Below are 21,712 nucleotides of genomic sequence, written 5' to 3'. Positions count from 1 at the left end.
AGAAGGCCAGCAGTGAACTCTAAACTGACAACCACGGGGAAGTTTGTTCTTCTCCAGCCTCTCGTCTAATCTGGCCACACAATAATGAGGCAGAGTCCAAACAAACCTACATTTCTGCAGTCAATTTTTCATTCAGCTCGGTGTCTCAGACACTCTGCCCTCTCTCTGTCTGGCTGGGACTTGGAGACCAGTGCCAGAGGTAGACATGTTCCCCAGGTCATGATAATTCAATGCAGGCGGGGGTTTGACAAATAGCATTAAGAAGCAGTGTGGACAGGTGGAGGCACAGATATGGCAGCAAAGGTGCCGGAGAGAAGACCTGGGGATGGTTCCCCAGGACTGGACATGTCCGTTGAGCCTCCTCATTAGACATAAAGTCTGTCCATGATGAAAGGTCTCATCAATCCTAGACTGCCATCACTGACCTGCAGGTGGCAGCTTTCCAGCTCATAACCACAGTATCTTTATAAATAAGACGTCCAGTACTGGTGTGGTGTTCATTGATGAAGTGGGCTGCGGAAATTAGACCACGCTACTAATCACATGTGAGGCTGTCGTTATTTATGTTGGTTCTGGTTAAGGAAACTGCCTGGCTTCAGGATGAATGGTGCAGTGTGGTAATTGTATGCAACATCTTTTGTAATTTTTGTGAAACATCGACTTAGAACTAAAAATATCCACAGAAAATTATTCATATCAGGGAAAAAGAGGAACAGAGGCAGGGGAGCTAAATTTGGCCAGGAGCAGTTTCTGGGGCAAGTTTGGAGAAGACGTTTGTTGCATCACACAGTGAAACTTTCCACAGTTTCCACAGATGGTTGTTTCATCTAAAATGCATCCTCCATATATACCATAAAATGCAGAGCCCACACACTGTGTGTGGAGTACAGCCGTATAGACCTAATTCCCAAAGTGAATGCGGGGCAAATGTTGAGAGGAGAACTCCACTCGGCAGAACATCTGCCGGTCAAATGTCAAGTAGAAGATGTCAAGTCTCACAACTGGTGCGGCAGCATCTCTAAAGCAACCCACTCATACGTTGGTATAAAAAAGCATGCATAAATGTTTAGTAATGCAGCAGAGCCAACCTTACAGACATCAAAGTGTCGTTTCATGCAAAAATATCCTTCATTAGAGAAAGCACAGCATGGAGTTGAGCATCTGGGGAAACTGTTGGGGGGCTTCTTGTAGGCAACTTTGGTAACGGTTATTATTTTATTTCTGTGAATTGCCCATCTTAAAGTGTGAACCCTGCCCCCGCCTGGTAGCTGTTGGGATTGCCTACAGCCAGCCCTGTGACCCCGGCAGGATTAAATCACCACAGAAGATCAATAAATGAATGGCAGTGATGAATTTGGGTTGAACCCCAATTATACCCAAATATTATGAGTTTCTCTTGACAACACTGGAAGAATATTTTACTTTTAGGACCAGGAAACGTCAACAAAGAATAGTTACCTCTCATAGTAAAACAGTTAGGGCTTAAAATTATTTAGTATTCATTCATCATAGTAAAACAGTTAGGGCTTAAAATGACATTATTTAGTATTCATTTTTAATTAAACAAACCCATCCTTACTAGTACTGTTCTACCAAAAAGAAAAAGAAAATCCCATCCTTACTAGTACTGTTCTACCAAGAAAAAAAAGAAAAAAGAAGCCAGGATTGATAAAAATAGATGACTTTCCAATGGCAAAGTTGTCTAAATGATGAAACACGACATGACAGGAGCAGTGGTCTGGAGATGAGTCCAACCCCCCCGCAGGCAGGGCTGCTCAGTAGTGGTGGGCTGACCGCAGTCATAGACAGTGATGCCCAGTCATCAGTATTTTTACTTATATATACAGTTGTGATATTCCAGACTCACTCCTCCCACACACGTAGTCCCACACAATGGACAAACCAAAAGTGACTCTGCACATTTCTTTTTGGCTCCCCGTCCAATCAGCAGTGACTAAAACATGACAGCTGGCTGGATACATTACATGTTGCCCTTTCTCTAACAAGAACTGTGTTGGCAATGAAGACTTGTCACCACTGTTGAGGTGAACAGTGTCTGCTGCCATTTTGGCATAAAATCAACTCTTTCTGGTCAAACATCCAACCAGTACTATTTAGTTGGGAGTGAGGTTGAAGAGACTGAAATGAAAGGAGAAATATATATATAAATAAAAAAGGCAATTCGCCTATTTAAAATAATCCTCCCATCTTCTTCAGTAAAACACGACATCACATTTACAAGGAAAGCAACAAGATCCTCCAATAAAAGCCTGGTTATGGGTAACAATGCCGCCAACACCGCTACATCACCCCCGACCCCCCGAGCCCCAATCAATTATACAGGGTATCGACTCATACGTAACGACTCTTGCGGTGCTCCTTAATGGGATTTCAACTCACAAAACCAATGTTTCTTTTTCTGTAGTAAGATGAGAATCTCTACGAGAGAATGGTTTTTCAGATATAAAAGTTTACATAAAATTAGCGTAATGAAATGGAATACGAGCAGATTCCCCTTTAAAATGTCGTGTGTAACTGAAGGGTTACTGAGGCTGATCCAACAAGGTCGTGTAAGTGCATCAACAGTCCATAGCGCTGAGCTTCACACACAGATGTACAGAAACAGATATTTAGGCGTCACAGATCTGAGTGAGGCTCTGTTGTAAAACATTAATGGCTATAAAGGCAGCTGTTCCTGGAAGCTGTGTCCATTAAGCACTCAGCGCCGTTTACACCCTGATTCCATGTCCACTTGTAGCCATTACTTCATTAAAGGTTGGCTACGTCCCAGACCATGCCACTCTACTTATCTACGTCTTGCAGATGGGGCAGCAACATTTTCCGATATCATAACAACAGAAAACAAAATTGAAAACAACTGCCAGTGAGAATCGTCTGTCTTGTCACTTATTTTACAATTCTTTCTGCCACCATCCCACACAGACACTTTCCATCTCAGGCAGGATTTGATCTGATGCTGACAACGCGCTCCGACTGTACTGCATATACTGAATTGTTGTGCTTTAGTCAGGGCTGACATACTGTAAATTTAGGAGATATTTACGTATGAGCTCGAGAGTCCTCTGTATTTGCTCAAATATAATGTGATCCTTTGTATGAACTGGAGAAGAACTGGCGTTCAACCAATATAGTGACAAATGACAATTCAACATGGAGTTATCAGTTGATATGAGTTGCACTAAAAGCCCACGTCAACTCTAGGAGAACCACTACCGGAGTCAAACCAGTGACCTTGTTGTTAAAGCACTAACCACTCCTCCACTGTGCCTCTAGTTTAAAATGTACTCTACATTTAATGGAGAAATACATCTCTGAATGTTACACAGAATCAATAGCCAGGCACTTAAAGACACAGGAACATCATTTCTCTCTCTTTTTTTTAATGATCGAAGCAGCGTTCCGTCTGTCTGCACAGTGACATCCAGATAGATCCAGATAGAACCCAATTATGGCCATTGGTAATAATAGTAACGTACATTATGATGTTATTCCTCCTGACCTGTCTGTCCGAGGAGAGCCGTGCCAGGACATTGTCCAATTAAAGTGCATTATGAGTTCATTAACATCATGGATCGCACAATGTCAACCAGGCACAAAGTTCTGCTGCCGGCCTTGGCCGAGTAATGAGGAAGCTGCTGGTCTGTCTGACAGACACTGCTCGACATGACGTGGCCATAAACAAAGAGAGTTGAATTTGGTTTTTGGGTTTTTTTTGTTTTCAGTTTGAATTACACTGAAATGTTAAACTTAACAAATATTAGATGACTTTCTTCTGTTCTTTTTTGGGGAGCAGAGTTCGGCCGTGAGTGGAGGAACTGAACTGTAGCAGCACCTTCTTCCCTACCCTGGTACAGAGGAGATGCCCCACAGACATCCAGAGACGACTGTTGGGTTAGCCATACTCATAGTAGATGAAGATGATTCCTGCACCTTAGAAACAGCACAAACACCCATGGACCTGACAGAGCAGGATGAGAACCCGAAGTTCAAAGTTTACATGGAAAGATGCTCCCGCTGTGCTGCACGGCAGGGTGCGGCTGAATTTCTGCTGCTCAAAGGTGTTCAGTGATCTCCTGAAATGACTGCCAAGGCCTGGAGTAACCCAAGATGAACTGGATAAACTGTACTGATCTCACAAGCTCAGAGGCTTTCCCTGTTTTTTGACGAAAAAGGCAGATCTTTTTAGATATAAGGTGTTAATGACACCGCTGTGCCAGTTTGTGTTCAGTAGCAGTTAGACACAGTTGTGGTTTTATCTATTTGGTGATTACTTTGTGTGAACTAGCGAGAGAAGCGTCTGACTGGTCAACACTCAGACCACGTGACAGAGTAGGTTGATGCTGAGCATCACATTTAGAGTAGAGTGTTTTCGTTTCTTGCCAAAACCCGATGCTAACTGTCCACGCGGCCACGTTCATTATATAGCAGTATATTGTAGAAACTGTTTAGGTTTCCATACAGCAAACTGAGTGATTACTCTGTAGTGTGTTGTTTCAGACAAAAAAAAACACAATGCTGTCGCACAAGGTTCTAGAGTAGGTCATTCATACGTATACGTATATCTGTTACTTTTCCTGACAGTGGAAGAGAAGAGATCTGAGTCTGACTGATTTATTCCACCTCCAACATTATTAGCTATCAGGGATGTCTTCTGAACAGCAGAGAATGTTACACCTAGTTAAACCTAACCTTAACTGTGGGCTCTAAGCCAACAGAGCCATTATGAGCCTGTAAAGTATAAGGTGCGTAAATGGTAGTGGCCTCTGCAATCTCATCCGCTGACTTGTTTGCCCTTCTTTAGCTTCAACACATTAGCAATATGATGCAGGACACGAGGCTCCTCCTCCCTATGGTTTCTTTAGGTGGACTCCATACCCCACACTGGCACATGGTGTCTGATTAGCCATAGAAGAAGAAGACAAAAAAACATGTAAACATAAACAATCTCCTTGACCGTCAGCAATAATAATAATGTAATGTAGACCAATCAGGACGATGGAAGAGTAAAGAGCACATCATAACCACTGAGGTTTTTATGGCTTGGTTTATACGCAAGTCAAAGCAGAACAGATAAGAACGTGAAGTGTTTCTGCATCCATGAAGTCATTTTTCTATGTCAACAAGTAGGAGAACAGTAAGAAGTGTTCAGGACACAAGGATCTTCAGGCCAAGAACCCGTGTACGGAACCCAAAATATAAAACGAGTCCATTCAAACTGTCACCACCCCACTGCAGTATCCTCAAGGATTCCTGTCCTCTGACGATGGCCTCAATCACAAAAAAAGATATTTCAAGACGCTAATAATGACTACATGGCAGAATATTTCCAATAATAAAGTATTGTACTTGCTTGTTATTTGAATAATAATATCCCTAGTTAGTACGTGTAGTAATTACAAAAGCAGAAAATTAAATGTCTAATTAAATTTAAATTTCCTTGGTGAAATTATTTTGAGTAAGCGCCAAAATCATCTGAATCAAGGAAACTCTCATTCCACAAATCCAATGAGTCGATATTTTTTATGTCGATTATTTTTTATTAAGACAGTAAAAAATGAATCTTCTCAATATATCATCCCAAAAACTGTGTGTAATGTCAGATGTTCTCCATTCTGTGTGAGGAGAGCAAACAGAGCTGACGCCAGACTGTATGAATGTGAAGACAGGTGGACAGAAGGTGGATACACCAGAGGGCTGTCTGTTCAGATCCTGCCTGTGGAACAGCTGCCAAGCTGGTATTCACACCAACCCTCTGCCCAACACACACACACACACACACACACACACGACATCATCCCTGTCAAAGTCTCACAGCAGAAACTGTTATTTGTTGTCCCCTGCATGGGGCTTCTATAAGTCACTGTCTCTGTCTCTGTCTCTGTTGTGTGTACAGTGGACCTGAACGGAACTCTCATCAAGTGCAGTGAGCTCAGTACGTTGGGCTTCACCCACAGTTATCAGCAATAAAAATGGACATTTGCTGAGTTGCTGGTGCAAAGCTCGTAACCGTTTTTCAGGCACTGTTTGTAGAGGAGGAGAAGCAGAAAGAGTTCAGGTAAAATAATTGGCTCCGAGATCATTTCATTTCTGCGGCTGCCTCCTTATTCCCACAGTGTGAACAGCTGCAGCCGACAGTGGAGTTTGGAACAGGTGCAGAAATACAAAGGGGATTTAATTAGTCCGTGATGCTGGATAAGTGTGAAAAAGCTAATATGTTACAAAATATTCTTAATTCAGGGTCCTCTGCTGAGAGGTTGGACGTGTGATGAAGTGGAGAAAGTCTGCACTGTGGCCAATGAAGTCATAAACTCACCCAAAGTAAAGAAAAAAAACAAACAAACAAAGAGTTTAGTTTTCTTGATGAGTCGTAGCAGGGTCAAAATGATGAGGGTTTTTTTTTCTCTAGTTTCTTAACATGTTACAACTTAGTTCTGTGATGTTTTATGTTTTCTTGACTCCGACCTGATGTGACGTGGTACTGTAAACTGTATCGGCTCGGCCTTCTCCCTCGAAACGTTCAAATAAATAAGAAAATAAAAATAAAAGTTGGGGAGAGGGGAGCACACATCCGTGTCAGTCTCTCCAGGTTGTCATGTAACAGTTGCCTTACAGTTGAAAACCCACCTGTACACACAGAAGCTTTGTAGTGGTTGATACCTCACTTTTTTGGGTGTGGTGGTGTTGATGTGCACCACATTCTGTCTACGTATTTACTACTAGATAGAATGTACGGTTTTTCAGTCGGATTGTTATTGCACTTGTTGACTTTGTATTGTCACAACAGGGAAAAATAAAGTTTTATCTTTTTCAGTGTGTTTAAATCCTTGTCTGTCAAGTGCTCTTCGACTGCAGCAACACAACTGCGCCAGTAAATAACGTCAGATGTGTGTTCAAATATATGTGGCACAAACTCGAACATTTTATGGTGTTTTAGACTGTAGTAAAAAGTATTATTTAAGGGCTTTATTTTACAGGGCTGTCAACGTGAGTACAATAGTTTATTTGTGAAATTAATCAGATTAAAACGTTTTTAACACATGCAGAATGATGGACCTGTTTATCCAATCCTACCAACATCCATCAACTTCTGTCATTTTCACACACTGCTGTGATGCATTTTACTTTCAGTGAAGAATCTCAAACTTAAAATAACAGATTAATTTCTTCCTCCACATTTTATTCTCAATTATGTTATAATTATTCAAGATACCTAAAACATATCATCAGACTGACTTGGCTTGAATCTCTGGCAGCCAAATTTAAATTAAATATAATTTACCAACATTACACAGATGTGGATCTGTTTTCAATTACAGTGACATTAAGTGTGAAATGTTGCTTTTTACAGTTTTGCACGCTTTCATGTCAGTCTAAAGTATTTAAACATCTGACCCAGACAGTCTCTTGACCCATGTGGTCATTTGCTGCATCACATCCTCTCTGTCCTATTATTCCAGTCTACCTCAGTTCCTATTTAATAAATGCATCCAAGAAATGAATAGAGACGATATTTTATATTCTTTGTCCTTGGCTACTTTCCATTAAAAGGACAGCGTCCCGGTCCTTCCTACAGTCAGCAGCTTAGTCACAGATGAGTGACAAAATTGAGAGCATATGTTCTGATGTGGTGAATAATTTTCCTTTCCACCCGTAGGGGGTGGGGCGGTGCTGCTAAAGTATGACATCAGCCAAGGAACTATTTTTCAAAGTCTACATTTTTTGACATATCTAAATAACATGTGACATAAACCTGTGTCAAACCCTCATCCATTCGTCCATCATCCTGCCAGAGTTGAGTTTCCCTGCGCTGTCATCACTCCCCCCTCCATCCACTCCATCTGTGCTCCCCTCCTTCCTGAAATCATCCTCTCATCTGCACATATGAAACCAATTACAGGCATCCATCTACATTTAAAATCCATCGTCTTGATTTTCACATCCTGCTGTGATAGAGGAGCCTCAGATACATCCTGCCAGTGTCTATTAAAACTCCATTAGGTTCCGAGTCTCGAGTGCTTTAGCTACACTGGTCAGATCTTCAGAGGCAATTACAGTGCATTAAAATCCATCTGCTCTGGACATGTCCGCCGTGCTTCCTGTAAGATCACTTTCTTCCTGATGATCCTTTTGTAAAACCAATTATTATTATTATTATGTCATATTTCTGATAGTCATTTTGTTTGTGATGATGGAAGTGGATCAGATGAGTTAATGCTTCGATGTAAAATGTCTTGTCTGTCCTCGGCTGTGTGGCTCTACAGGAGTCTGAAAAGGAGTCTCTTGAAAAACAGCCTGTGGTAAGGTGAGTGGGCAAAAGAAAAGGGACAGTTCATGGCACCAACCTCTGCAGACAGAGGAGAGATAGTAAAAAAAAAACTGAAAAAATGTGATAAAAAATATGAAAACATTTCAACGCTACATTAAAGCAAAGCTGCACTGACAGCCACCCTGCAGCAAGGACAAGGAAAATACAGGAAATATCAGACCAGACGTTACAACATGAGCCACGACAACAATCCTGCAGAAAGAGAGAGAGAGAGAGAGAGAAAGTGATCGAGAGAGGTACGAACCTGCATCAGTCAAAATAATGAGATCCAACTTCCTTCATTACAAAGCTCTGGTCTGTGTGGAAAAGGAAGGTTCTAAACGACCTTCTCTTCTCAGAGCTGTGCATTCCTCTGATAAATCACCGGTCTATGCACATGCCATCACTGGAAGCTGCTCTTTACATGACATCTGGGAGAAATTCTTTCATTTTTCAAATCAAAATTAAGTTTTCCTGACACTAACAATGTTCGGATGAGCAGAGAGATGAATATTTATAACCTCGGGTTTTGGTAAACTTTGACTTGATCATTTCCCACAATAAAAATCAACACCATGCATTAATAACGAGTCCTGCGCAGCCACTGAGAAAAATGTCAGTCACTGATTCACAACTCACATGAAAGGAACCACAATCAGTGTCAGTTACAAAATATTGGATAAACTACTCAACCATCAGTATCTCGGAGGGCAGTATCACTGTTTCAGGGTGCACTCACTATAGGCCCATTGTACCGGACCCAAGCGTTTTTGCCCCCGAAAGTTTCTAAGGCTAGTGTTACAGAAACTGCTTGAAAACGTCCGTGCTGCGGTGCACTTGGAATGTGGTGGGCCAAAGCGTGGAACGCTGGCCCACACATGCACACATGGCTGATAAAGTACGAAAGCTGTCTCCGAAAAATCTCCGAAAAATCTGCGAATCCTCACCTCACCTCGACTCAGCTCTTGATCATGCTGCTTTAACTGCGTATAAACAGTAGTCACTGACACGGTGTCGGAGGTAACCGAGCTTCAGCTCACTAGCCTTTGGGGTAATGTGAGTGCAGACCAAAGCGGGGGACAGAGGAGGAGGGTCAGTCGATCTTCATTAACTCCACACCTTTCTGTTGTGTCGTACCAGCCTAAACCCACACACTTAACAAATATGCTCAACCTAAACCAGAAATACCCAGAAAAAATGTCTTTCTTTGTTCACAGCAGTTTCCACAGATCCTGCCCAGCCAGAAACTAAATCCTGCCGCTAGTCTTCTTGGAGCGTGCCGGGCTTGAGGCGACTTTAAAGGCAAACTTCAGTGACTAATTCAAGTCATGAAACGCCTGGCCGCACCAGGGAAGTAGATCATCGCCCAGGATTACACCAGAAAATAAAAAAGGCAGAACAATAAACGAGTGCCCGATGGAGGAGCTGTGATGATCAGTGATCAGCTGGACTCTCCTGAACTAACCAGGGACAACCGTGCCAAAGGAAGGAAGGAAACAGCCCCCACTTGTTACCTCCTCATCTTTGTCTCAAGCTGAAGGGAGGAGAACAAAGCTGAATTTCTCCTTTTTCTGAATTTCTATGACCAGGTTAAATGACAACAACAATCAGAGGAAAACAACTGTTACCCTCAGAATGGGGTAACTGCTCTGAGCCATGTAGCTCAACAGCCAAACACAAGAACACCGTCGACACATTCTGCTACCGTAGTAACTGGACTGTAGCCCAAAGACGCACCGAGCCCCTAAAGACACGGAGGTGTTCTCCCTGTATCTCTGCCCAGAACATCAGGCAGAGGCTGCTCACCTGGAACCAGAGAGACAACCACCACGACACAGGTCATTTTTTAAAATGTATTATGGAATATTTAGCTTTTCTTATGAACAATCCTTCCACAGTGTCTCTGTTGCATGGTGACGTATGTCGTGTCGCTCCCACTGGGAGGCTGCATCCAGCAACAGACGAAGTGAGGAGACGGTCAGACAGAGTGGAGGAGGTGACGAGTCAGAGAGGTTGTCAAACTCTGTGGAACACGCCGAAGCCACAGACGGAGAGTGCAGTCGACACAGAACGACGTACACTCAAGTCATTCAACTGAATGCAAATGTGTGGAGACCAAAAAAACCCCACAGTGAGCTCCACATGGAGTCAGTACTATGTTAATGAGCTGTGAGCTGTCATGTTTAGGCGTCTGAAGCCTACAGATTGTACAGACGGTGTTGTTCTTCTGTCTTGTATATAAACCTCCAGAACAACAGCAACAACAGGCGGGAAATAAAGTTAAACAAATCAGTATTCCAGCTGCTTGGTCTTTTCACACCGAGTTATATTTCAAAAACATGTCAAACCAGAGCAGAAAATCATTGCACCCTGACCAAAAGTCTCCAATATTAATACAAATGAATTAATGCATTCGGAACAGTCAAGAAGATCTGACAGATCTGAGAGAAACACGCTGCTAACCTTTGACCTTATTGATCAGTTCAGCTGAACAAAACTTCATTTGCATTAGAAGAATACACAGTTAAATCAAAGTATAAGAAGAGGGGGGGAAAAAACACAAAAAACTTTTTACCAAACCCTTATATGAAGTATATTTATCTGGTCTTGACAAACTGATTTTATAGTGATATAAATTAGCTTATAGCTTTGAAATTAAATCTGTTTTTACAGCGTCCTGACAGGCTGAATTCTAACGATGATAATAATTGCCGCAGCAGCCCCTGTGTTGCGTCACTCCACTGTTTGGCTCTGTGACTTTTCACTGGATCAGTTTGATCACTGAAGCTCAATATTGTGCCTTGCAGGCAGTTGAGCTCTATCTCTCCCACCCTGATGCCTTTACGTTCTGACTCCAGACTTAAGATAAGGTTAACTCAATAAACTCCCCCTCCGCCAAAAAACTTCTCTCTGTGTAAGGTAAGACCTGCCTTTATTGTGTCTGGGATTGCTGTCTTCTCAGTGGGAATGATTGGTTTCAGCTGCTGAAGTTCTGAAGAGAAGGCTTCAGGTTCTTATTTATAAATTTAATAGCTAAGGGTGATTCTGCTCATTTTAATTTCAACAGATCCTGGAAAATATGTCAGTGTCAAACACAAAAAGGAGATTTTGGAGCCTCTACAACAATGTGTGGATGTGTCCCCATTTAAAACACAACAGACTACTCACGAAACACTAACAAACACACAAGCAGCTGCAGTTTAATCTAAACAAAGAGTCAACTCACCATGAGGCGTTCACTGTCATGAATCAAAGGGAAACTTTGGTGAATGTCAATAATCAGTGGGACCAAACATCACCAGCAGCATGGAGGACAAACAACACTCACCACATGGCAAGTGTGGTGCATTCAAGTGACCTCTGTAGAGTTCTGAAGTGTTTAGCAGCACAGGACAAAGCAGCTCACAGTGGATAAAAAAATACTGATATTATGTCATGAATTAATTATTAATTAATTAATTTTGCTTCTAACAATCCCCACAAGGTTTAGCTTAAACAAAACCAAAGCTTTTACTGGATTATTATTATCAATGACATGTCATCTTATCAAGTAATCTGCAGTTGAAACGTGAGTCAAATCACATGAAACTAAGGCTAGCTCAATGCACAGTTAAGTTAGACAGTTAAACCAATACAACTGAAATAAGCTCACATTTGGTTATTTCATTGTAGATTTAATAAAAACTTCCGCCCTTAAAGTTGTGTTTTAACTGAACTATTTGTGTTGTGTATATTTTTCCAGTAGAGAGCAGAAATTGTCATCATCCTGAAATGCTGAAATGTTGTTGTTATTGTTGTTGTTTCCTGGCTTGTTTAAATGGATTAGAAAATGGTGGCAGACTAAACTGTGACCTCTCTGGTGAAATGACCTTGCATACAATGACAAATAACCAATAATCAGATTCACTCACTGTCACCATGACGTGAAATACGTTGGTGTCCTTTTAAATTTTATTGAACTAAAATTAACTTAAATGTGTCTCAGTTTTATCTTTCAAACAATGTCAGTGAGGAGCGGCCTCTCTCCCCCGTGGACATTAACAAGGTGAACACAGGTACAAGGTCATTTAAAATTCATTAATGTTTATGATACATTTTGTGTTTGTATAAGACCTGTGGTAATTGTTTACATTATTAAAATGTTTTAGCTCCAAAATCCTGGGAGAAACAGCTTTATCTTTAGCTCCACTACTGTGTTTTACCAGTGGCACACAGGCACACACAATTTCTATTTGACTTTTGGAAATGTCACAAAAAATAAAATGTGATGTGTGTATTCTCAGTCACCTTGGTGGAAATGCATTAATTGGGTTCCTGAATGTCAACAAACTCCAAACCCCAGAGAAAACTGGAGGGAATAAAAAATAGAGACACTGCCGGTTCAGTATTACCGCAAATTCATACATTAACCTTAAGAAATGAACATACACACACACAGACACACATTATATGTAGAAGACTAAAGCCGCAGAGACAGACAGGCTCTATCGTATGAATATAATCCACTACTAAATGCTGGACTGTTTACTGTTTTCTGATTAGAAAAGGACCGCTCAGTCTCCAGTATTTTGTCAGACACTAACATCACTAACACTGACTAAGTTGTCAACACACAAAGAGAGGCACTTCAGAGTGTTTCTGAAAAAATCTCCCCATGATTACAAAAACATGTTTATTGAACAGCATCTTAAAACAAAAAAACAACTCTCCTGTTGTTCAGCAAAATCCCAGTTTTGCTGCAGACTTGTCACAGTGAAAATAAGAAAAACAGAAGAATAACAAACGGGTTGAAAACATTTAAACAAAAACACATGCAGTTCTGTTTAGAGCACAGATGAATCACCTAATATTTTATTCATATTAAGAAGTAATTGCCCGTAGGAAGTGAATAATATGTAATAGAGCTGTGAATTTGTACCGCGGTTATTCTTGATTGGACCAGATGGTGGCAGAGCATGAGACGGATTTATTTATAAATCCACCATGAATCCATGTTTTAAAATAACAACCGTAGAAACAGCCGAGGCCAGGAGCCAGGGCGGTGATACAGAGGCTTCCTCAGCCGATTTTACACTGGCTGCACTGCTGACAAATTGACCTGCCACCAAAGCTCATTCAGCTTAAACAATAAAATTGTTACAAGGTGAGTTTTTCTCATCCTCCACCAGGGACTGAAGATGTTGTACTGCTGGTCAGTAAAAGCGCTAAAAGATTTTACTATCAACAACGTAGAGAAACACATTCCTGTACTTGTAACTTGTAAAGCCAAGGTCATCCATTCACATCCTGACTGAGGCCGAAGGTCCAGGTTCTCCACTGTATTCTGACACACTGTCAAATGGCTTTTTAAAATGTGAGATTTTTTTTGCCAACTCCACTTCTCGAAATTATCACTTTGTCCTCCATCTCCCAGGAGGTACGTGGCGGTACTGCAATCGCTAATCTGGAGCTAAATGGGACATTTGGCTAACCCCTAGATCAGTCTTGAAAAATAATTTAATTAATTATTTTTATGAATTATAATAATTATTTATTATTTGTTAAGATAACGTCATGTTTTAAGTAACCAACACAGCAATAATTGAGTGGTCTCTAGGGGTAATTTTAGCTATTAGCTATTTGAGCAATTGTTGTGTTTGGCTACCCTTTACCTTTTGCAGAACTCTTCTGTAATTCCACAAAACTTTTCACGTCATTGATAGGAGCATCGAAATTCTGAGCAAATTTCCCAACAATAGTATTTGACCGTGGTGATAGATTTGCTCATCTTCATCTTCGTTCCCTTCTAGAGTGCAGTTTCAGTCTTTTTGTGTCTCTTAAACAGGGCGTAGAGGATCTTCAGTGTGGCAGTGACATTCTGAGAGACAAGATCTGTCACAAACCCCCCCCAAAAAAAACAAAAAAAACACAAAACAAACAACAACAACAAAAGAAAACAGTAAGAGTTCATTCACAAAACAACATCATTTCCCACCCAGCCAGTGAAGGAAGCATTAACATAACATCTTTATCTAAATACTATTTTCATAATGCATCCGTGCATGTCATAGATCAGGAAGACTAAAAACAGAATTAGATGAAAATTTAATCACTCCGTCCGGTGTGAGACCACGGCCTAACCAAATGGCTCTGGGTTGTGCGATGCGCAGACTGAATGAATGTGACATGAAGATCGACTCCAAGACTGGCAAACCTAATTAATGCATGTGGCCCGCTCCCATTTTAGACTCTGCCTGCCGAGATTCCTCATTTCATCACAGTCATTTTGTCAGTAATTAAAAAGACACTATAAAGGAATTAAATTCATCTTTTGCTCCCGGGGTAGATTAATTGTGCTGGTGCCTTTAATAACAGTTATCATGCTGAGGGTTTTAGTTTACAATAACAGACTGTATGGCTGGATGGCAGCAGCGTTGGGTATTTCGGTGGTTGTGACTGACGTCAAGAGAGAATAAAGACACGACGTGTCGATAAAGAATCTGTGCTGAAGTGAAGTGAAGCCCGTTTGTTATTGATTTAGTCTAACTGTACTGTCATTCGTTAACACTCCTATCCCACACTGTGGGGTCTTTGTGGGACTTGACTGTGAACTATCGACATCACAATGTTGTCTTTCTTATTTTGACATTACTGTGGAGGTACGTCTTCGTTCACAGAGACACCACATCATCATTTGATGGACTGTTAGTTGATTAATCATTTCTATTAATCATTGTTACTTGATTAATAAATACATGTTAAATATATTTCTCATTTTGTACAAACACAAAGGGACAACATATCTTCAGCTGAATCTGTCGTGAGGACACTCCAGTTCCGGTGGACACACCGAGTTAAGACTTCTTTCTTTTCTGCAGTGATTTTTATCAAAGACAGGGTTTTTTCTTATTCATATTCAGCGTACAATTCCACCTCGTCACTGAGTTGAGATAATCTCACGTTACCAGAGAAATCCTGCTCCTCATCTGAAGAACAAACAGATTCTGGCGTGTCCCTGTCACTGTGATAAATGCTGCTGATAGAGGACATCATCTGGATTGCTTTAACGCCGCAGCACAACTGCTTTTCAGTTACAATTATTCACCACGGACCTTCTGCTCTTCTTTTCCCAGCCTGTGTGCCTGGGGTTTAAATGTGAGACTTTACGCCGTGTGTTTTCTCTGCTCACCTTGAGGCTTCACACTGGACAGCGTCACGCCGACGTCACACAGGAGGTCCAACGCCAAGGTCACATTGTCGAGCTGTGACGTCAGAGACATAAAGGTGTCAAAGACAGACAGATGGAATCACATTCAATAATTCAACACAAAATTGAAGGGAAGTTTTTTTTCAAGGATATAGTCAACATTAAGCAGTTAAAGTAATGTTAGAACTCCAGTAGTAGTATTTAGGCATTTAGTAACGCAGTAGTTTTATACTGAACACATCATTGTAGCCTTAGTTTGTAGCTCCATTAAGCGTGTGTGGTCTCTTCCACACAACTACAGGTCAAATCCTGTTCCTCCAGTGCTGTAATTGCTATGATAATTATCTTTCTCTGTTAACGTCACATTTTATATCTTGTGTTTTTATTTATTCTTTTTAAGTCTAAGAGAAAAACTGAAAAAAAGAAAAAACATTGTTAAATGCCTGATTCTGATTATAAAGATAAACAGAAGAAAAAACATTGTTAAATGCCTGATTGTGATTATAAAGATAAACAGATCTGTCTGTCAGTCAGAGACAGACAGACAGAGACAGAGTTCTCATGTTGTGGAATGGAACCATGTTACTGTGATCATGTAAAAATGACGAGTGAGGCACTGATATAGTTGAGGTACATTATGTGCATTATGTATAATGGATCAGGGTCACAAACACGTCCTGTGTTGAGTGTCAACGTGTCTCTACACAAAAGTCTTGATCTCGTCTAGTCTGGGACACGAGTCTATACTTTCATTTCCAATCTACTGTATTGGATTCTATGGAGTCCATACCATCTCAGAGTGACTGACAGGAGTCAGAGTGAATTCACTGAGCGGGATGAAGAAACCTTCTAACTGTCCAATCAGCAGCAGCAGGATGACACCATCAGAAAACTAGAGAGAAAACACTGGCTGTGATGTCATTGGATTCATTTTTAGTTTTTTTTGTTTTTATGCTATTCCAACATTTTGGTTTTTACCTGTTTGTCCATGTCGGTCACCTGCAGTCCCAGAGACGACATGTTCTGGTTAACGAAGTGCAGAATGGCCTGAATATTAAAAAAAAGAGAGAGAGAGAAATAAATGGTTGATGTATGGATTCTACATCCAGTCATTCAGAACATTAACTATTACCTCATCCAAACTGTTGTTTAAGCTGATGACAAACCCCCGATCACCCTCCCACCACACAGACTGACAGTGAGATGGAGTAGGGACCCTTCACTCCTTAATATATATTATAAACATTTTGCCATATATACTGTATTTATACATATATACACTTATATACATTTATTCATACATATACATATATCAATATATATACATATATACATATATATGTATATATGTATATATTGGCATCACCATGGATTAGTTTTACATTTTTATCTATATTTTATTTTTCTAGTATTTTTAGATAATATGTGCATGTATTTTTCTTTCATTGATATTTCAAATGCAGTTGTTTTACAAATACTGTTTGTCATTGTATGCACACACAAACACATACATTTTGAACTTGAAGCCATCAAATGTCTCTTCACTAACAAGTCTCAGCGTCTGAATCCACCACTGCCTTCAGAGAGTGTTTGTCAGAGTCCACTGATCTTCACACCATCTATTCCCATACCTGTTGTCGTGTCATGTTAAGTTGTCGGCTCATTTATTTCCTGCCTCGACACCACAGCATCAGCTCTCCCACTGTGACCGAGTAACAGGCACTTTGAAACTTCTGACACTTGAAAAACTACCTCAGCACTCCTCTCTCCTCTCCTCTCTCCTCTCCTCTCTCCTCTCTTCTGTTATACCTTCTTTACTGTGTTGACCTTGTAAGCCTCCAGCTTCAGCAGTTCCTCAATAGGATCTCCCCCTGTAGTGAGCAGTCGGGCAGAAAAGTGGGTTAAATCACCGTTGGCTATTTGGATGACTTTCAAGATATTAACAGCCACTCAACCTCTGGCCACTCAACCAGGGTCTCACTCACGTCCGCTATCACTCAGGGACTCTGAGCTGCTGTTAAGGAGACAAAAATACATACGAGAAAACATGAGTTTGTTTTTTCCCTTCCCTTGTTTACAGCACATCGTTCATGAACAACCACTCACTTGTTTCCTGTCAGCTCTTCTGTCTGTATAACCGATTTGATCCCACTACTGCTAACCTGAAAGTCAAAGTTAAAAATGCATTTTAAATGGTGTCTTCTGAGCAGTTCACTACAAAGTTGAATTGGAAATAACCTTTATTTTTCAGGACTATAAATGCACAGGTTTTCAACAAGGGTTCACGTTTTTTCTGAATTGTGTCTGAGTGAAACATGCAAATGACTCTGCATTAGAACCAGATGTTGTCTGGTGGAGCCTTGCAGCCCAAACACTGGGTAGACCACCAATCAACTCAGTGGCTAATAGAGGAGCCAAGATGGCCGTCATCACCAGCAGGTATTTGCAACTCTCTTCAATATTCTGACCAGACGTTTTATGCTTCTGAATCTCCAGCCTTTCATTTCCCAGTGTTTTCTTGGTTGTTAGGGTAAAACATGTATGTTTTCTTAATTTGTAAATAACACTTTGTGTGGCTGCTTGCATACTTTTACATGCTGTGGAATAGATTAGACTTTGTATAAACTGTCGAATACTGAAAAAGTAAAAGGCAGAAAGGAGAGGTATAAATACCCAGGGCACCAGGTGAGACGCGTGAGACTAACGAACAGGAAACTGGTGAGTGTGGTGACACTGATTCACCCCAGAGAAACAGAGACAGGCAGACACTGACTGGCTGCTGCCCTGTATGTGAAAATAAAGTCAGCAGACGATCCCTCCCTGTATTTTATCACGTTGTGTTTGTGGTTCATAAAATGAAAAATCAATCAACCACTCCAGACTGAATTCATGCTGGAAAAAGTAGCAGAATCGGTATCACTGAAACTCACCTCTACTGTTACAACTTCAACCTTCACATTCGAAGGCAAATTTAGTTCCGGCTGAAAACGTCTCACCATGGCAACCAGCAGATGAACGGTAGCCAGGAGGTCTTTGTTGTGGATGACTGACACACGAATGGCATGAAAAACAAAACAAGCAGATTAAAGGAGCCGCACTGATTTGACAGAATTCACCACCAACCAGCACTTTAGAAGATGAATAAGGATTTCATGTGTCAATATTAAACATCTCAGAGCCTTCAAATCAGCAGTTCTGTCCTCGTCTGAGTCTCTGACAGTTGGTGAAAACCAACATGGCACTCTCCAGCTAACAACTAATCTTGTTTCAGTGGGGGGGAGTGGGGGGGTGGACACAGAACATTTGTACACTTGTTGTTTTGTTGGTGACGGCCAGGCGCTCGCATGACTCACGCTTGACGTTCCATTTGCTCTGGCTGCTGTCCTGCAAGCCCAGACGTTTGTCCAGCTCCTCCAGGACCAACTCCAGCTTGTGCATCTGCGCAGCAGCGGTCAGCGCAATGTCCGCCACAGACAACTGAGCATCGGCTAACTTAACTTAGCAGAAAACAATGACATCGTTATAACCTGTGAACCAAGGGTGGATGCAACCATCCAAACATGCACCAACTCACCCAGCAGATGATGAAGGATCAAGCCGTCGTACATGTCCTCCTCCAGACTCTGCACCACTATGTGCTCTCTTTTCAGAGTGTCATTGATCCAATCAACTAATGCCTAACAAGACAATTCATCACACAGACACACACATCCAACTCTATCTCATTCCTGGTGATAGAAAAACTAAAGTTTTAGCCTCCAATATTTTTTAAAATCAACTACTCATATACAGTTTAAAGCTTGAATATAAAGCAATAATATACTGTGGTCCCACAACATATTAAAAAGGGAATCCGTTTGTGTTTCCTTCCAGATCCTCAGTCTTTTGGGGTTATTTATTCAGTCACAGACCTGGAGGTTCCTTCTTTTCCAATCAAACTGGGTTTTAAAGTCAGATGCAGCAGACTGACTCTTCGCTCTCTCCCTAATCTGTCTCCCATCACTTTCAATAATTATGTTCATTAAACTTTCATTGATTCTTCCACCTCCATCTCTCACTGCACCACATTTTATTCATGCTCTTTACTGCACACATGCATGTGAGTCTCTGTAATGTACTTTCCATGTCAGACTTATTTCGAGACGACTAAAGATAAGATGAATACTGCATAGGATACACACATAAGGATGTTGGGATGTAAGTGACGGGGATTTGTTTCTCACCTGTTTTAGATCTTCAAATTTAGGGTCCTTCAAAGATGCTGGTTGGATGATTTTCCTCTTTTCTCCTGAAGGGAAACAAATGTATCAGTTCTTTTTATCTCGTCATGTGACTGTGATGTGGAGCTGTTTCATGACAGTGATGTGTATCTCACACTAATGTGGCCTGATAGCGTGTTTGGAGGCTGGGTCCATGAAGCCCACTGTAAGGACGTGTTTTTTTGTTTGTTGATTTTCAAATATCTCTGGTTCATATCAGACTTCTGATAACAGTTGGGCTGCATCTCCCATTTGCCAGATTTGCCACAAGCTGGTCACACACCTGCCCCGTGTCAGCCAAAAGGCGACGTAAACCAACATCAGTAATAATCCAATAACAGGTGAAAATGAAGGAGTAGATAAACAGTCAGTGTTACTGTGTGACTGACAGATTATTGTTGTGATGGTGAGAATCCCAAACGTACCCTGGAAGAAATCCAAGTCCACACTCTGCTCCTCTTTGTTGTACTCAAACATACCAGCCTCCATCATGAGAATGGGGTTACAACTGCACCTGTCAACATTAAAGTAGAGCTTCAACACACTGGGAAAAATACTACCACATAAAGTTTCTACCTTTCTCCTGACACATGTTACTGTGGTATTTTTGGCCCACACTGCTCAGTCTTCTACTGCTCTGGTGCAGACTGGCCGACAGTCTATATTATAATAAAAGACAAGAAGAACCTGTCCATGGAACCACAGCTGAACGCTGTTTTAAAGCTAGTTGAAACATGACAAATGGAAGAAGACGTTTGGTTTCTTCACTTCCTTTCCTCTTCAGGTCAAGAGTGCACGGCAGACAGTGAACAGTACTGTTATTGTCCCCAGCTGTTTTTTCTTAACATTTAGAATTGTGTGTTCTCTGAAAGGAACACAGAAAACACACACTAACACGCTCTGACAGAGAATTAAAAAAAAAAAAACACGAGGCTGGAACATGTCAAACTCGTGTTGTCTGTTTCTGAGGGTGAGAAAAGCCAAGTTTTCTTTTACTGTCTGTTGTCTGTGTGTGCTTGACTTCCTTTCCTTGGAGCTGACTGTAACTTTCAAACAGGGTCATAAAAAAGTTTAAAAAAAAAAAATAAACCTACCTTTGGTGCTCTGAGAGTTACTTGACAGAATTAGGCGACTTATGATGATGTGAGGTCCTTAAAACTGTAGTCAAATGCTACCAGTGTCAAAACAGAAACATGAGAGGGCGGAGGCTGCGCTGAACTGAAAAGACGCTGTTTTAGGACAATTTTCCACTCAGTTTGAAGCTGCTGTTAAAATGAAAACGTATCACTAAGTCAGAAAAGGGAAGACAAGTGGCGAATAGAGAGGACGTTGCAGCACTTCCTCTTCCTGGTACTGGCCGTGTAGCTACGTTGTCTGATAACTGTGTTTATGTTGTGTGGACGAGGACTTTGATGAGTGGAAGTCCGTGGAAGAGAACACGGAGGACTCTCGGGTGAAAGTGTGTTTTGTTTGGGAAATCACACTGGAGTCAGTGCAGATAAAGAACGTGACACTCAGAGGTCTCAGCCACTCAGTCTCCACTCACACGTCTCCATCTGTGACCGCCGGCCAGATCAATTTGCTGCCGTCTTCCCTCCTGGCCTTCTCTTTTCTCTAACAACAACAACAGCAACAAAGAGGAAGAAGCAGAGAAACACTTATAGAAAACCAAGCCACACGCTCACTCTGTGTTTACTGGCCTTGTTCAAGAAAAGAAAGAACAAAAAAGGGGCCGACCATCTGCTGTATGAAGGGGCAATTTAAGGGGATGAGGAAGGTTACCATAGCAACAAACTAAAGAGACAAGAGGAAAGGCCCAGAGTAAGCCCATAATTCTTTTAGCTAAACCCAAATTGTAGGAATAGCTCGATTCGGAGCCAATCTTCCTCAGGAGCCAGAGCTAATCTAACCTAGCACACGAGTCAGAGATAAAATGAAAAT

At 41.2% G+C, this 21,712-nt stretch overlaps 2 protein-coding genes and 1 long non-coding RNA gene across 3 annotated transcripts in view; 1 reads left to right on the top strand and 2 right to left on the bottom strand.

The window, feature by feature from the left end:
- The window catches only part of shisal1b (shisa like 1b), a 27,333-nt gene extending 20,491 nt beyond the window's left edge, over positions 1–6,842 (top strand). Inside the window, exon 5 of the mRNA XM_017033391.2 lies at positions 3,815–6,842. Within this exon, the coding sequence (XP_016888880.1) occupies position 3,815 (1 nt within the window). The 3' untranslated portion in view covers positions 3,816–6,842. The remainder of the gene's footprint in view (positions 1–3,814) is intronic.
- LOC112487125 (uncharacterized) overlaps positions 1–10,083 on the bottom strand; it is a 46,303-nt gene extending 36,220 nt beyond the window's left edge. The window contains exon 1 of the long non-coding RNA XR_003049919.1: positions 9,274–10,083. This is a non-coding gene — a long non-coding RNA (uncharacterized LOC112487125). The remainder of the gene's footprint in view (positions 1–9,273) is intronic.
- A 2,901-nt stretch (positions 10,084–12,984) lies between these two features.
- On the bottom strand, positions 12,985–21,376 carry parvg (parvin, gamma). Its single transcript, XM_008312253.3, has 13 exons — positions 20,866–21,376; positions 20,197–20,285; positions 19,736–19,800; positions 19,087–19,189; positions 18,866–19,009; positions 18,443–18,558; positions 17,619–17,674; positions 17,498–17,526; positions 17,322–17,383; positions 16,491–16,559; positions 16,303–16,404; positions 15,495–15,567; positions 12,985–14,197 (listed from the first exon to the last, which is right to left on the bottom strand). The coding sequence occupies exons 2-13, from the start codon at positions 20,261–20,263 to the stop codon at positions 14,112–14,114; spliced, it is 972 nt and encodes a 323-aa protein (XP_008310475.1). The 5' UTR covers positions 20,264–20,285; positions 20,866–21,376; the 3' UTR covers positions 12,985–14,111.
- Between the last annotated feature and the right edge of the window lie 336 nt (positions 21,377–21,712).

Source organism: Cynoglossus semilaevis, chromosome 6 (assembly GCF_000523025.1).
Source record: "Cynoglossus semilaevis isolate Cse_v1.0 chromosome 6, Cse_v1.0, whole genome shotgun sequence".
In the NCBI taxonomy this organism is placed as follows: domain Eukaryota; kingdom Metazoa; phylum Chordata; class Actinopteri; order Pleuronectiformes; family Cynoglossidae; genus Cynoglossus; species Cynoglossus semilaevis.
The sequence above is the reverse complement of the archived record's forward strand: the minus strand, read 5'-3'. Positions and strand labels throughout refer to the sequence as shown.